Consider the following 15928-nt stretch of genomic DNA (forward strand, 5'->3'; position numbering starts at 1 on the left):
AAGGAATTTCAGAGCTTAGGGCTAAGTAACTGAAAGCACTGCAACTAGTGTTGGAGTGATTAAAATCCAGGAGGCTAAAGAGTCCAGCTATCCTGGGCAATTATGGGGCTGGAGGAGATTAGAGATGGGAGTGGTGAGGCCACAGAGGGACTTGACTGGCAATGGATGGGTAAGCCAGTTGGTATATCCTTTCAAATACACATTCCTTGGATGTAAAGGAGCAGAGATGAGGACCACTCTGGGGAAATGGCCAGGGTGAGAGAGAATAATGGTTTTCTGCGGACGAGGGCGTTAAAGGTGGAGATGAGAGTATGGCTGAGCAGATCAATAGTTACAGAAATGTTGCAACAAGCAGAGGGCTAAAGACTATGTGGTTGGTATTTTGAAAGTGAAATTGTAAGTGATTGAACTAAGGATAGTTTTTTCCAGGGGATAGATACAGAAAGAAGTTGGGCTGGGCATAAAAAGGGTTGCAAATGGTGAGTGATACAAGGCAGTGATCAGAGATGGCCTTATCTGTGATACAATGGGAATAGCAAGATCAAGTAAGATGGCAAGGTCAAGGAAATGATCCTGAATATGGGTTGGGGTGTTTACTTGGAGGGAGAGATTTCAGGAGGATAAGAGGGCAATGAACTCAGGGGGGGGAGAGTATAATGAGCTAGAAGAGAATGTAGAGGACCCTGGGACAGACAGGCAGTCAGCAGCACCTAGAGGAGAGTGCGAGAGGAGCACCCTGGGACAGGCAGTCAGCAGCACCTAGAGGAGAGAGCGAGAGGAGGACCCTGGGACAGGCAGTCAGCAGCACCTAGAGGAGAGTGCGAGAGGAGCACCCTGGGACAGGCAGTCAGCAGCACCTAGAGGAGAGAGCGAGAGGAGGACCCTGGGACAGGCAGTCAGCAGCACCTAGAGGAGAGTGCGAGAGGAGGACCCTGGGACAGTCAGCAGCACCTAGAGGAGAGTGTGAGAGGAGGACCCTGGGACAGGCAGTCAGCAGCACCTAGAGGAGAGTGTGAGAGGAGCACCCTGGGACAGGCAGTCAGCAGCACCTAGAGGAGAGAGCGAGAGGAGGACCCTGGGACAGGCAGTCAGCAGCACCTAGAGGAGAGTGTGAGAGGAGGACCCTGGGACAGGCAGTCAGCAGCACCTAGAGGAGAGAGCGAGAGGAGGACCCTGGGACAAGCAGTCAGTAGCACCTAGAGGAGAGAGCAAGAGGAGGACCTGGGACAGGCAGTCAGCAGCATCCAGAGGATCTAGTCTATCTAGATGATCTAGCATTGAGTCTAAAAACAAAAAAACTGCGGATGCTGGAAATCCAAAACAAAAACAGAATTACCTGGAAAAACTCAGCAGGTCTGGCAGCATCGTGACCTAAAGTTGTTGAATTCAATATTCAGTCCGGAAGGCTGTAAAGGACCTAAAGTTGTTGAATTCAATATTCAGTCCGGAAGGCTGTAAAGTGACCTAAAGTTGTTGAATTCAATATTCTGTCCGGAAGGCTGTAAAGTTCTGTCGAAGGGTCATGAGGACTCGAAACGTCAACTCTTTTCTTCTCCGCCGATGCTGCCAGACCTGCTGAGTTTTTCCAGGTAATTCTGTTTTAGCATTGAGTCTATACTCAAGTAAGAGTAAGGATAAAATAAAAGCAAGGAGCCATATTCTATTTAGTTAAGATATGTCTGGGGAGCTCAATTCCATGATTTACACATCCTGCACTATGTGGGAGATCTTAGACGCTCCTGGTAGTCTGGATAACTATGTGTGCAGGAGGTGCCTCTGACTGGAGCAACTAGAGCTCCGGGTTTTGGAAATTGAGCAGCAGCTGGGGTCATTACGGTGCAGTCACAAGGCTGATATGTTCGTTGATAGCACATTTCAGGATGTGGTCACCCCACAGCTTAAGGATGTGCAGGTAGAGAGGGAATAGGTGACTGCCAGACAGTAGAAGGGGACCAGGCAGGTAGTGAGGGCATCTTGCTTGAAAACTGTTTTTCAGCCTTGGAAAACAGTGGGAGTGACGGTTCCTCTGGAGGCCAACCAGAGCAAAGACCATGGCATTGTGGGTAGCCCAGCTGCTCAGGACAGGAGGAAGAAGTGTGGAAGTGCAATAATGGTAGGGGATTCGTTAATGGGGGGAGTAGACAGGAGCTTCTGTGGCCGTAGACGTGACTCCAGGATGGCATGTTGCCTCCTGGGTGCCAGGGTCAAGGATATTATGGAACAACTGCAGGACATCCTGGAAGGGGGAGGGTGAACAGCTAAAGGCCATAGTCCATGCTGGGACCAATGACATAGGAAGAAAGAGAAATGAGGTCCTGCAAACAGACTTTAGGGAATTAGGTAGGAAATTGAAAAGTAGGACTTCAAAGGTAGTAATCTCTGGATTACTCCCGGTGCCATGCAGTAGTGAGTACAGGAACAGAAGGATAGAGCAGATGAACGTGTGGCTGAAGGGAGGGCTTTAGATTCCTGGGGCATTGGGACTGTTTCTGGGGAAGGTTGGACCTGTACAAGTTCCACAATTAAGTCTGAACAGGAACAGAACCAACATTCTCGTGGGGAGGTTTGCTAATGCTGTTGGGGTGGATTTAAACAAAATTGGCAGGGGGATGGGATCCTGAAAAGTAGGTCAGAGGGGAGAGAAACTGAGATGGATTTAGAAGTTAAAATGCTAGTAAGTGAGTCTGGAAGGCAGAGGAAACATGGGCTAGATATGAAATAAGTGAGTTTAGCAAGGTTAAATGGAATATATTTTAATGCAAGGAGCCTGAGGAATAAGACAGACAAGCTGAGGGCACGGGCATGTGGGAGTATGATGATATAGCTATGACCGAGACTTGGTTAAAAGAAGGGCAGGATTGGCAGATCAATGCTCCTGATTATAGGGTATTCAGACAAGATAGAGAGGGGGATAGAAGAGAAGGGGGTGTTGCAATATTGATTAAGGAATCAATTATAGCAGTGAGGAGGGATGATATCTGGGAAGGATCATCAGATGAAGCCATATGGGTAGAAGTAAAAAACACCAAAGGGGAAAACACACTGGGTGTGTACAATAGGCCCCCAAACAGTCAGGGAGAGATAGAGGATCAAATACGTAATCAAATTTCAGAAAAGTGTAAGAATAATAGGATAGTAATGCTAGGGGATTTTAACAACCCAAATATTAACTGGGATAATTTTAGTGTGCAAGGTAGGGAGGGTACAAAATTCTTAAATTGTATCCAGGAGAACTTTTTTAGCCAGTACGTAGAGAGCACAACAAGGGAGGGGGCAGTTCTGGACCTAATATTTGGAAATGAGCCAGGGCAGGTGGAAGGCATATCAGTAGAGGAGCATTTTGGAGATCGTGAATATAACTGTTAGATTGAGAATAGTTATGGAAAAGGATAAGGTTGGGCCAGGAATAAAAGTCCTAAACTGGGGAAAGGCTAATTTTACTGAAATGAGATGTGATTTGGCCCAAGGGGAGTGGGAGCAGCTACTTGCAGATAAAACTGTGTCAGAGCAGTGGGAGGCACTAAAGGAGGAAATAGCAAAGAGTACAGGGCAAATATCTTTCCATAAAGACGGCGGAGGGGGGGGGCGGCTTATGGCAGATACCAAGGGGTCAATACAGCAGTGTCCTTAAAAGAGTATAAAAAGTGCAGAGGGGAACTTAAAAAGGAAATTAGGAAAGCTAAGAGAGTGCATGAGAAAGCATTGGTGGGTAAAATAAAGGAAAAGCCAATGGAATTTTTTTAATAAATAGCAAGGGAAAAACTAGGGAAAGAGTAGGGCCAATTAGGGACCATGAAGGTAGTCTGCATGTGGATGCCGAAGATGTGGGTGCAGTCCTCAGTGAATACTTTGAGTCAGCCTTCACAATGGAAAAGTTCGAGGCAGATATAGACATCAGAGTGGAGGATTGAAATATTAGAGGAAATTAACATAGAGAGAGGAGGTACTAGTGGGTTTAGCGGCCTTGAAAGTGGATAAATCCGAAGGCCCGGATGAGATGTATCCCAGGCTGTTGAGGGAGGCAAGGAAAGAGATATCAGCGGCCCTGGCAGTAATTTTCAAATTCTCTCTGGCCACAGTTCGGGTATTGGAGGACTGTTAATGTTGTCCTGTTGTTAAAAAAGGGAGAAAGGGATAGACCAGGAAATTATAGGCCAGTCTGTCTAACCTCGGTGGTGGGGAAGTTACTCAAAAGAATTCTGAGGGAGAGAATATAGTTTAATAAGGGATAGTCAGCATGGATTTGTTAAGGGGAGGTCATTTTTGACACATTTGATCGAATATTTTGAGGAGGTAACCAGGAGTGTTGATGAGGGTGATGCATTCGATGTGGTCTACATGGACTTTAGCAAGGCTTTTGATAAGTTCCCTCATGGCAGACTGGTCAAGAAAGTAAGAGCCCATGGGATCCAAGGCAAAGTGGCACTTTGGATCCAAAATTGGCTGAGAGGCAGGAAGCAGAGGGTGATGGTAGAGGGAAGTTTCTGTGACTGGAAGTCTGTTTCCATTGGGGTTCCGCAGGGCTCGGTGCTGGGGCCCTTGCTGTTTGTGGATGACATGAAAATTGGTAGGGTGGTAAATAGTGAGCATAGCCGTAAACTGCAGGAGGATATCAATGGACTGGTGAGGTGGGCAGAAATGTGGCAAATGGAATTCAACCCGGAAAAGTGTGAGGTAATGCACTTAGGGAGGGCTAACAAGGCAAGGGATTACACTATGAATGGTAGGACCCTGGAAAATACTGAAGATCAGATTGACCTTGGTGTGCATATCCAAAGATCCCTGAAGGTAGCAGGACAGGTAGATAAGGTGGTTAAGACGACATATGGGATACTTGCCTTTATTAGCTGAGGCACAGAATTCAAGAGCAGTGAGGTTATGCTGGAACTGTATAAAACGCTAGTTAGGCCACAACTGGAGTACTGTGTGCAGTTCTGATCACATTATAGGAAAAATGAGATTGCACTGGAGAAGGTCCAGAGGAGATTTACCAGGATGCTCCCTGGGCTGGAGGGTCTGAGCTATGAAGAAAGATTGGTTAAGCTAGGGTTGTTTTCCTCAGAGCCGCAAAGGTTGAAAGGCAACTTGATCGAGGTGTATAAGATTATGAGGGGCATAGATTTAAGGTAAGAGAAGGCTAAGAGAGGAGTTGAGAATTTTTCACCCAGAGGATGGTGGGAGTCTGGAACTCACTGCCTGAAAGGGTGGTTGAATCAGAACCTTGCGTAACATTTAAGAAGCATTTAGATATTTACTTGCATTGCCGTAGCCTCCAGGGCTAAGGACCAAGCGCTGGAAAATGGGATTAGCGTAGTCAGATTTTTGTTCACTGGCATGGACACAATGGACCAAATGGCCTCCTTCTGTGCTGTAGACATCTGAGTCGAGATAGAGGTTGAATTTACTGAGGATGAGAAGTCTCTCGTTGTAGAGGTGAGGGAGGAAAGCACTGAAGATATCTTGATAAGATTTTTATCGTATTTGGGAGGGCAGTTGTGAGTGATTTTGACTGAATGGTGAGAGTGTTTGAATAAGGTGAGATGCTCTAAGGAGGGGAAAGTGCTAGAGGTGTAACGGGTCATGCCAAGTTGTGATTTGGTGATGAGCACCACACCACCTTCACGGTGACTGTACCTGTTGAGTAGCTTTTTAAAAATCCATTGTTCTTGAACCCTACAACTGTAAGAACACAGTCACTGCTCTTTTTTTAAAAAGTTAGCAATATGTAAGTCGACCCTTTGCTTTAGTTAAACAAGTACTCACTGGTGGTTCCTGTTTGAAACTGCATTAAATTTAACTTTTAGAGCTGAATGTTTGTGCCTGATGCCAGTATACAACAGTCCTCTGCCTAAACCTAAAAGCACAAAGTTGAAACAAACTGTCTTCTGTCTTTAATTAGCCATTTGCTTCAGTCTCACTTGTCCCTGCAAAATAAAGGTTTCACAGAATTTTGTGTAAAATTAAGTGCAGTTGCCTGGTATGAGCTTTTGACTTAATCATACACTGCAGAGAAACTTAGGGGACCCATTTATTTACATTTTTTTTAGAGGGAGCTGGGTTTGCAGATGGTTTCTGTAGCCTTGGGCCTGATGCCATAACAGTAAAACAAAACTAAGGTGGCTTTTTTCCTACAGTTCTGATTTTGTAAATTTTGTACATATTACCAAACAATACTCCAGAGAAAACTCAACAATAGTTTTGACAGTATTTGTTGGACATTCTCTTGTGTATAAGTTTCATGAAACAATGGAAATTACTTCTAACCTTACAGTTGGTTAACCTCAATGGGAACTTGTGAAGAGAAATCTATTTCAGTCCCCAGGCCTGAAATAATGTGAAAATAGTGCCCATGTTAAAATGTCTACCATTGTAAGGGGATTTTTAAAAAAGTTTGGTTAAATGCTTTTTATCGGATTTGGGATGGTGAATTTTTTCCCTCAAGTACTTGATACAGTCATTATATATATTTTTAAAAAATACATATTTTCAAAAACAGATGAAGTGACTTGTCAGTATTAAAATATTCCACCCACTCCCCTACAGGGTCTGCTATCAAGCCTTGCAAACTTAACCAGTTTAACATTAGCAAGGAATTGCTTCCAGTCATACCCAGTTGGCGGACCCTCGCAGTTTTCAACTATCTACTCTCTCAACATGGAACACAACCGCATCAATAAAATACCTTTTGGAATCTTCTCCAGAGCAAAAGTGTTGAGTAAGCTGAACATGAAGGTAGGTAGTGAAACTTATAGACTACAGGGAGAGACTCAATCTGATTCTAATGTTTGATTCTGCCAAAAAAAAAACTCTCAATATTTTATATTGCAAACAACTAAGGTTTAAACTGGATGAGAAGTCGTTTCCTAAACTTTTGTCCAAGTTTTTGATTCGGGCAATTTGTTTTGTCTTAATAATATGCATACATTGCCATCCAAGTTGTCCTTTGTACACCATTGCTGCTGTTCACAACTGAACATGCATTTTAAATTTCAAGTTTATGAAAATAATTTACTACCAGTAGAGTTTCAAAATTTACTGTCCCTTTTCAGATTTCAGAAATAAACTGGAGGTGTACATTATGCATACTGACACCTAACCTATTCTAATTTCTTGGCTTAACCATTTACAGTTTTTGGTAGCATTATTATAAGACTTGATCATCCCTTGTGGTGTTCCAATGCATTTTGTGCTCTTGGCTTTTATATTTGCCTGTAACTAATTCCCAAGATTCCCCTTTTCCCATTGTTTTACCACTTTAACTTAACTGCCTTGCACACTAAATTTGGCAATTATGCTGTCTGTTTTATATACAAATTCAGATAAGTCATTGTTAAAATAGTTTCTGCTCACAGAATCAATGTTCAAACTGTATATTGATCAAGCATTATCATTTTGGCAGGAGTGAAAATCAGTTTTAATCAATGTAATTGTAGAAAGACCTGCTTTAGGTGGCAAGACTGTTTGGTTCGGCCTCCATTGTTGTGTTTATGCGTCTTACAATTGCTCTATTTCCCTTTTCCCAGCAAAGTAATTGACAGGTGGATTGTTCTTTTCCAATGTGACAAATCAACACATCTGGAATTAAGTCATTCAAGTGTAACTTGAGTGTAAAGTGAAACTGATAAAGAAAAGGGAAAAGAGAGGATGAATACAAGCTAGTGAGAAACATAAAGGTGGACTATAAAAGCTGCTTTAGGTATGTGAAAAGGAAAAGATTAGCCAGGACAAATATGGGTCCATTACAGGCAGAGACAGGAGAACGTGTAATGGAGAATAGGAACATGATTGAGAAACTAAACTACTTTGTCTCTGTCTTCAGAGAGGAAGATATAGAAAATCTCCTGGAAATACTAGGGTAACCAAGGAGCTGGTAAAAGTGAGAAACTGAATGAAATTAGCATAAATAGAGGTAGTACTTGAAATATTAATTGGACTGAAGGTTGATAAATCCTCTGAACCTGATGAACTACATCCCAGAGTGTTGAATGAGGTGGCTATAGAGATAGAGGATGTATTGGTGGTTCTCTTTCAACATTCCATAGATTCTGGAAAGTAGCAGATGTAACTCCACTATTTAAGAAGAGAGGGAGAGAGAAAATGGAGAACTACAAACCTGTTAGTTTGACATCAGTAGTAGGTAGTGTTACAATCTATTATAAAGGATGTGATAACTAGGCGCTTGGAAAATGATGATATGATTGGGCAGAGTCAACATGGATTTATGAAAGGGAAATCATGTTTGACAAACCTGTTGGAGTTTTTTTATGATACTTGTAGCATCTATAAAGGAGAACCAGTGAATGTGGTGTATTTGGATTTTCAGAAGGCTTTTGCTAAGGTCCTGAGGTCCCATACAGGAGGTTAGTAAACAAAATTAAAGCACATGGGATTGAGGGTAATATACTGGCATGGATTGAGAATTGATGAACAGACAGAAAACAGAGTAGGAATAAAAGGATCATTTTCAGGATGGCAAAGAGTTACTCGTGGAGTACCACAAGGATCAGTACTTGGGCCACAGTTGTTCACAATCTATATAAATGATTTGGATGTGGGGGCCAAATGCAATATTTCCAAATTTACTGATGACACAGAACTTGATGGGAAGGAAACGTAAGTTGTGAGGAGGATGCGAGGAAGCTTCAAGGGAACTTGGACAGGCTACATGAATTGGCAAGAACATGGCAGGTGGTAATGTGAATAAATGTGAAATGATCCACTTTGGGAGAAAAAACACAAAGGCAGAGCATTTCTTAAATAGTGAGAGCTTAGGAAGTGTTGTTGTCCAAAGAGACCTGGGTGTCCTTATTTACAAGTCCCATGAAGGTGCAGCAAACAAATAGGAAGGCAAATGGTATGTTGCCTTTATCAGAGGAGCAGTGGGGGGTGTTCAAAAAGGAAATGGGGAGGGTACAGGCTCAACATGTTCCCTCTAGGGTGATAAGAAGGAGTAACAAGCCCAGAGAACCATGGATGACCAGAGACATTCAGGTTACAATGAGAAGGCTTTTAGCTGGTACAAGGGAAGCAAATCAGTGGAAGCATTAGTGGAGTACAGACAGTGCAGGGTGGAGCTTAAGAAAACAATTAGGAGAGCAAAGAGGGGATATGAGAAAGCTCTGGCTGGTAAAAGTAGGGAAAATCCCAAGATATTCTATAAGTATATCAATGAGAAGAGGATAACCAGGAAAAGAATAGGGCCAATAAGGGACCAAAGGGGCAATCTATGGGTGGAGCCAGATGACATCACTAGAGTGTTGAATGAATACTTCACAATTGTCTTCACCCAAGAGAATGAGGATGAAGGTATCGAACTCGGGGAGGGAAGCTGCAAGGTTCTTGAACACATTGATATAGGGAATGACAAGGGATTGGAGGTGTTGGCAGGCTTAAAAGTGGACAAATCTCCAGGTCCGGATGATTTGTGTCCCAGACTGCTGAGGGAGGCAAGGGAGGAGATCGCAAGGGCTCTGATCCAAATTTTTAATTCCTCTCTGGCCATGGGGGAGGTGCCAGAGGACTGGAGAACAGCTAATGTGGATCTGCTATTTAAGAAGGGTGTTAGAGATAAACCAGGGAACTACAGGCCAGTGAGTCTCATGTCAGTGGTAGGGAAACTATTGGAGAAAATTCTGAAGGAGAGAATCTATCTCCACTCGGAGAGGCAAGGTTTGATCAGGGATAGTCAGCATGGCTTTGTCAGAGGGAGGTCATGCCTAACAAATTTGATTGAATTTTTTGAGGGGGTGACCAGGTGTGTAGATGAGGGCAGTGCAGTTGATGTAGTTTATATGGATTTCAGCAAAGCCTTTGACAAGGTCCCACATGGGAGACTTATAAAGAAGGCAAATGCACATGGGATATGGGGTAATTTGATAAAGTGGATTCAAAATTGGCTTAGTTGTAGGAAACAGAGGGTGATGACAGAAGGATGCTTTAGTGACTGGAAGCCAGTGTCCAGCGGCATACCACAGGGATCTGTGCTGGTTCCCCTATTATTTGTCATTTATACAAATGACATAGATGACTATGTGGGAGGTAGGATTAGTAAGTTTGCAGATGACACAAAGATTGGCTGGGTGATAACAGTGAGGTTGAGTGTCTTGGGCTACAGGAAGATATAGATGGGATGGTCAACTGGGCAGTTAAGTGGCAGTTGAAATTTAACCCTGAAAAGTGTGAGGTGATACACTTTGGAAGGAGTAATTTGACAAGGAAGTATTCCATGAATGGCATGACACTAGGAAGTTCTGAGGAACAAAGAGACCTTGGTGTGTGTGTCCATAGATCTCTGAAGGCGGAGGGGCATGTTAATGGGGTGGTGAAAAAGTCATATGGGAAACTTGCCTTTATCAGTCGAGGCATAGATTACAAAAGTAGGGAGGTCATGTTGGAGTTGTATAGAACCTTGGTGAGGCCACAGCTGGCATACTGTGTGCAGTTCTGGTCACCACATTATAGGAAGGATGTGATTATACTGGAGGGGGTGCAGAGGAGATTCACCAGGATGTTGCCTGGGATGAAACATTTAAGTTATGAAGAGAGGTTGGATAGACTTGGGTTGTTTTTGTTGGAGCAGAGAAGACTGAGGGGTGACCTGTTCGAGGTGTACAAGATTGAGGTGCATGAGGTAGATAGGGAGCAGCTGTTCCCCTTAGTTGAAGGGTCAGTCACAAGGGGACATAAGTTCAAGGTGAGGGGCAGGAGGTTTAGGGGGGATGTGAGGAAAAGCTTTTTTTATCCAGAGGGTGGTGACAGTCTGGAATGCACTGCCTGGGAGGGTGGTGGAGGCGGGTTGCCTCACATCCTTTAAAAAGTACCTGGATGAGCACTTGGCATGTCATAACATTCAGGGCTATGAGCCAAGTGCTGGTAAGTGGGATTAGGTAATTAGGTATGTAGGTCAGGTGTTTTTCACGTGTCGGTGCAGACTCAATGGGCCGAAGGGCCTCTTCTGCACTCTGATTCTGTGATTTAAGTACAAGAGTAAAGATGCCCTACTGCAGTTGTATAGAGCCTTGGTGTGACTGCACACAGAGTATTGTGTACAGTTTTCGTCTCCTTATCTAAGGAACGATATACTTGCCATAGAGGAAATTCAACGGAGGGTCAGCAGACTAATCCCTGGGATGGCGGGATTGTCTTACAAGGAGAGATTGAGGAAAACTGGGCCTGTATTCCCTCAAGTTTCGAAGGATAAGAGGTGATCTGATTGAAGCTTACAGAATTCTTACAGGGTGTGTCAGGGTAGATGTGAATAGGATGTGACCCCTGGCTGATGAGTCTAGAATCAATGGATACAGTCTTAGAATAAGAGGCAGGCCATTTAAGACTAAGATGAGGCGGAATTTCTTCACTCAGAGAATGGTGAATCTTTGGAATTCTCTTCCCCAGAGGACTATGGAAGCTCGATCATAGAGCGCGTTGAAGACAGGAATCAATTGATTTCTGAATACTAATGACCAGAGGGATAGCATGGAAAAGTGGTGTTGAGGTAGATAATCACCATGATCTAACTGAATGGCAGAGCAGGCTCGATGGGCTGAATAGCCTCTTACTCCTGTGTTCATATGTTGCCATTTTACATTAGGATTTGTAGCAATGCTTCAACCATTAATTTTCAAATGGTCTGAAATACCATTACGTGGTCCAGGAGCAGGACAACACAATGGCGTTTATTAAAAATCAGAAAAACTGTCTTTCCAGTAATAGTTTGATTTCTAGTAATTGTTACAGCCATTTGAACATTAAAGGAGGATTCAAGCATTCAAAGTAAATTTTCAGCATATGAAAAGTTCGAAGTTCCTTTTTAATCACCAATTGGAAAAGAGTAGTTTGGAAGGCTTTGAAATTTCTCAAGTTAAAGATAGGCTTGATCAAAAAACAGTTTTGCCAATACTTAGTGCACTAACTTTTATTTTTTTCCTGGTTGTATGACCCAAATCTGTTTCCTGGTCTCCACAGGACAATCAGCTAACTTCACTTCCATTGGACTTTGGAACCTGGACAAGCATGGTAGAACTGAACCTTGCCACCAATCAACTCACAAAGATTCCAGAGGATGTGTCAGGATTGGCCTCCCTGGAGGTGAGGAAGCTGATCACAATACCCTCCTAATTGCTGAAAGGTTTCACTTGAAAAAGTGAACAAGTCAATAGGTTTATACTCTACATTTATAGAAGCTGTAGAAATTAGTTTAGGGCACATGGCAGGAAAATATCAGATATTAGCAGCATATTCGCTGAAAACTAATGCTTTCATATTGTAGAATTTCTTGTGCATCATGGTTGTGTGTCCATATGTCCTTCAGATGCCATGAAATAAGATTGGGACACTATCTTAAAAAGTGAATAGTCCCTTTCATTCCTTTTTTGTGTCCTATGTCTGTCCCTTGCATTTGTTTTATTGTCTTTATCACTTTTCTGTTCATGTATTTTCGGGGTGGAGTGGGAAACCCATATTTGTTGCATTTCCGTTCTTAGTATGTAGGATTGAATTATTCATGTGCTGTATTGACCAGCTGTCTAGAACAGCATTGGATCAGTTCATATACCTCGCAAGAAGCAATAACATATGATTTGGAGAGGGGACAGGAAGAGTAAGTTCTTCATTTCAGTTACTCCAGATAGAAAACCCAAACCAATTGAGTAACACATTCAAATCTACAAAGCTCACCAGATGGATCTTTGATCAGGTTGATGCTTACCAACTATAGACACAGTGTGCAAGATATTCTTGATTGCCTAACTCATCAAAACAAAAGTTTCGCCTTGTGACCAGAAAAAGTATTGTAATACTTGAGCTCTCAAGTCAGCTTGAGGCTTGTACAGTTGAAAGCTCTGAATGCCTTACAATTAACCTTATTAGTTAATGGCTGTATTTTATGCAAGGAGGGCCAACACACCAAATTGCGTACTTAAGAGCATTGCTGTGTATTAAACACAAGAATACAGGAAATAGGAGTAGTCCATACGGCCTGTTGAGCTTGCTCCACCGTTCAGTATGATCATGATCGATCTGAGGTTTCCGTTCCACTTCCTTGCCCGTTCCCCATATCCCGTGATTCACTGAGAGACCAAATATCTGTCCATTCCAGTCCTAAATGTATTCAATAATGGAACATCTACAACCCCCTCAGTCCTAAACTGTTCGCCCCTTATCCTGAGACTCTGTGTTTTAGATTCCCCAACCAGCGGAAACAATCTCTTGGCGTCTACCCTGTCAAACCCCTTCAGAATCTGTATATTTCAATGAGATCCCCTCTCATTTTTCTAAACTTCAGAGAAAATAGACTCAATTTTCTCAACTTCTCATCATATGACAACCCCCTCATCCCAGGGACCAATTTAGTGAACATTCACTGTACCACCTACAATGCAAGTGCACCTTAAATGTGGAGACCAAAACTGCACGCAGTACTCTGGGTGTGGTCTCACCAAAACCCTATACAACTCTAGCAAGGCTTATATATTCCTGCACTCCAATCCCCTTGCAATAAAGGTCAATATGCCATTTGCTTTCCTAAATGCTTGCTGTACCTGTTAACTTTTGCATTCCTTGTACGAGTACACCCAAGTTTCTTTGAACATCAACATACACAAGTTTCTCATCTTTGGAAAAAATATTCAGTTTTTCTATTCCTTTGACCAAAATGAATAACTTTACACCCCCACCCCCCCCTCCCCCTACGTTATAATTCATCTACTGTCTTGTTGCCCACTCAGTTAACCTGTCTGTATCTCTTTGCCACCTCTGCATCCTCCCCACAGTTTATCTTTCCACCTTGTTTGGTGTTATCAGCAAACTTAAATACATTATTCTCTGTCTCTTCATCTAAGTCATTAATGTAGATTGTAAATAGCTGAGGCCCTAGCACTGATCCTTGTTGGTACTCTGCTATTCACTACCTGCCAATATGAAAAAGTCCCATTTATGCCAACTCTGTTTCCTATCTGTTAACCAATCCTCTCTCCATGCTAATATATTACCTCCAATTCCATGCAGACTTAACTTACCTGTCAACTTTTTGTGTGGAACCTTGTCTAAAGCCTTTTGGAAATCCATGTATGCTACATTCACTGGCTCTCCTTTATCTACCTTACAGTTACATCCTCAAAAGAACTCCAATAAATTTGTTAAACAGGATCCCCTTTAGTAAAACTATACTGACTTCTAATCATGCTGTGCTTTTCTAAGTGCATTGTTAATGCTTCATAATAGATTCCAGCATTTTTCCCAACAACTGATGTTAGGCTAACTGGCCTGTAGTCCCCTGCTTCTCTCTCCCTTCTCTTGAAAAGCGGAGTAACATTTGCCACCTTACAATCTGATAGGCCTATTCCTGAATCCATTGAATCCTGGAAAATCACAGCCAGCGTACCCACTTTCTCTGTAGCTATCTAGGGTGCAGGCCATCAAGCCCTGGGGATTGGTTGCATTTTAATCCCTAAAGTTTCTCCAATTCTTTTTCTCTGTTGATATTAATTTCCCTAATTTCCTTATTCTTTTTAGCCCTAGTTTACCATCTTTCTCTGGAATGAAACTGTTGTCTTCACTGTGAAGGCAAACAAAATACTTGTTCAATGCCTCTGAAATTTCTTCATTCCCCAAAATAATTTCTCCTGTCTCAGATTGTAATGGACCAATGTTAACTTTAGCTACTCTTCCTTTTTATATACTTACAAAAGCTCTTACAATCTGTTTTTATATTACTATCTAGCTTACTCTCATTCTACTTTTTTCCTTTGTATCAACTTTTTGGTTGCCCTTTGCTCATTTCTAAAACACTCCCAATCTTCAGACTTGATACTGATTTTTGCAATATTTTGAATCTCTTTTTAATCTAATACTATGACTAACTTCCTGAGTGAGCCTCGGATGGGCCTGTCTTGCTGAGTTTTTGTTTTTCCATGGAATGCATTTTTGTTGGACATTTTGAATTGTTTCTTGAAATGATTCCCACTGTTTATTTATAGCCGCACCTTCTTTTAGTCTGTTTACCAAATTTACTTTAGCCAGTTCTCCCCTCGTACCTATGTAATTGGCTTTTTTTAAATGTGATTGCAATATGCCATTTTCAAATTTAACCTGGAATCTCAATGGTATTATGATCACTATTCCCAGTGGATCTTTTACTACAACATTACTAGTTAACCCTGCTTCATTACATAATACTATATCTAAGATAGCTTCATCCCTAGTTGGTTACAAAGCATATTCAGAAACGGTCTCAAGAAACTGTCACGAAAACATCCTAAAAACTCATCATCTGGACCACTCTTGCCAATTTGATTGCCCTAGTCTATGTGAAGATAAAAGTGCCCCACAATTATTATATTGCCTTTGCTATAATTTCTTGTTTAATGCTCTGTCCAATGGTATAACTACTGCTGGGGGCCTAGAAACTATTCCCACCAGTGTTTTCTGACTCTTGCTATTTCTGATTTCTACTCATACTGATTCTACTTCATGATCTTCTGAGTTCAGATCCCTTCTCTCTAAAGTCCTTATGTCATCCTTTACTGTCAGGGCTACCTTTCCCCCTTTACCATTTTGTTTACCTTTCCAAAATATTCTGTGCTCTGGAATATGTATTTCCCAGCCTTCTTCACCTTGTAACAATGTCTCTGTAATGATGATTCGGTCTAAATTGTTTATCTCTCTTTGTATCACTAATTCATCTATCTTATTGCAGATGCTTTGTGCATTCAGATAAAAGAACTTTTTAAATTTCATTTTCTTTTACTTATATTCCCTGCAGTGACCTTATTCATTGATGTACAATTTTGGTTAAACTCTGTCCCTTCCTGTTCCATTCTGCTTGTCTGTACTCCTCCGATGCTTTGACCTTTCTCTTTTGATTTCTAAATCTCCTTTCACCCAATTTCACCCCCACCCTGTAAGTTTAAAGCCCTGTCCACAGCCCTAG

The 15928-nt window shown here is 42.1% G+C and overlaps 1 protein-coding gene across 1 annotated transcript in view; it reads left to right on the forward strand.

The window, feature by feature from the left end:
• The window catches only part of shoc2 (SHOC2 leucine rich repeat scaffold protein), a 176364-nt gene that overhangs the window by 87188 nt on the left and 73248 nt on the right, over nucleotides 1–15928 (forward strand). The window contains exons 5-6 of the mRNA XM_041209600.1: nucleotides 6544–6732; nucleotides 11965–12087. Of these exons, the coding sequence (XP_041065534.1) occupies nucleotides 6544–6732; nucleotides 11965–12087 (312 nt within the window). The remainder of the gene's footprint in view (nucleotides 1–6543; nucleotides 6733–11964; nucleotides 12088–15928) is intronic.

The sequence above is a fragment of the Carcharodon carcharias genome, chromosome 17, assembly GCF_017639515.1.
Source record: "Carcharodon carcharias isolate sCarCar2 chromosome 17, sCarCar2.pri, whole genome shotgun sequence".
Taxonomy (NCBI): domain Eukaryota; kingdom Metazoa; phylum Chordata; class Chondrichthyes; order Lamniformes; family Lamnidae; genus Carcharodon; species Carcharodon carcharias.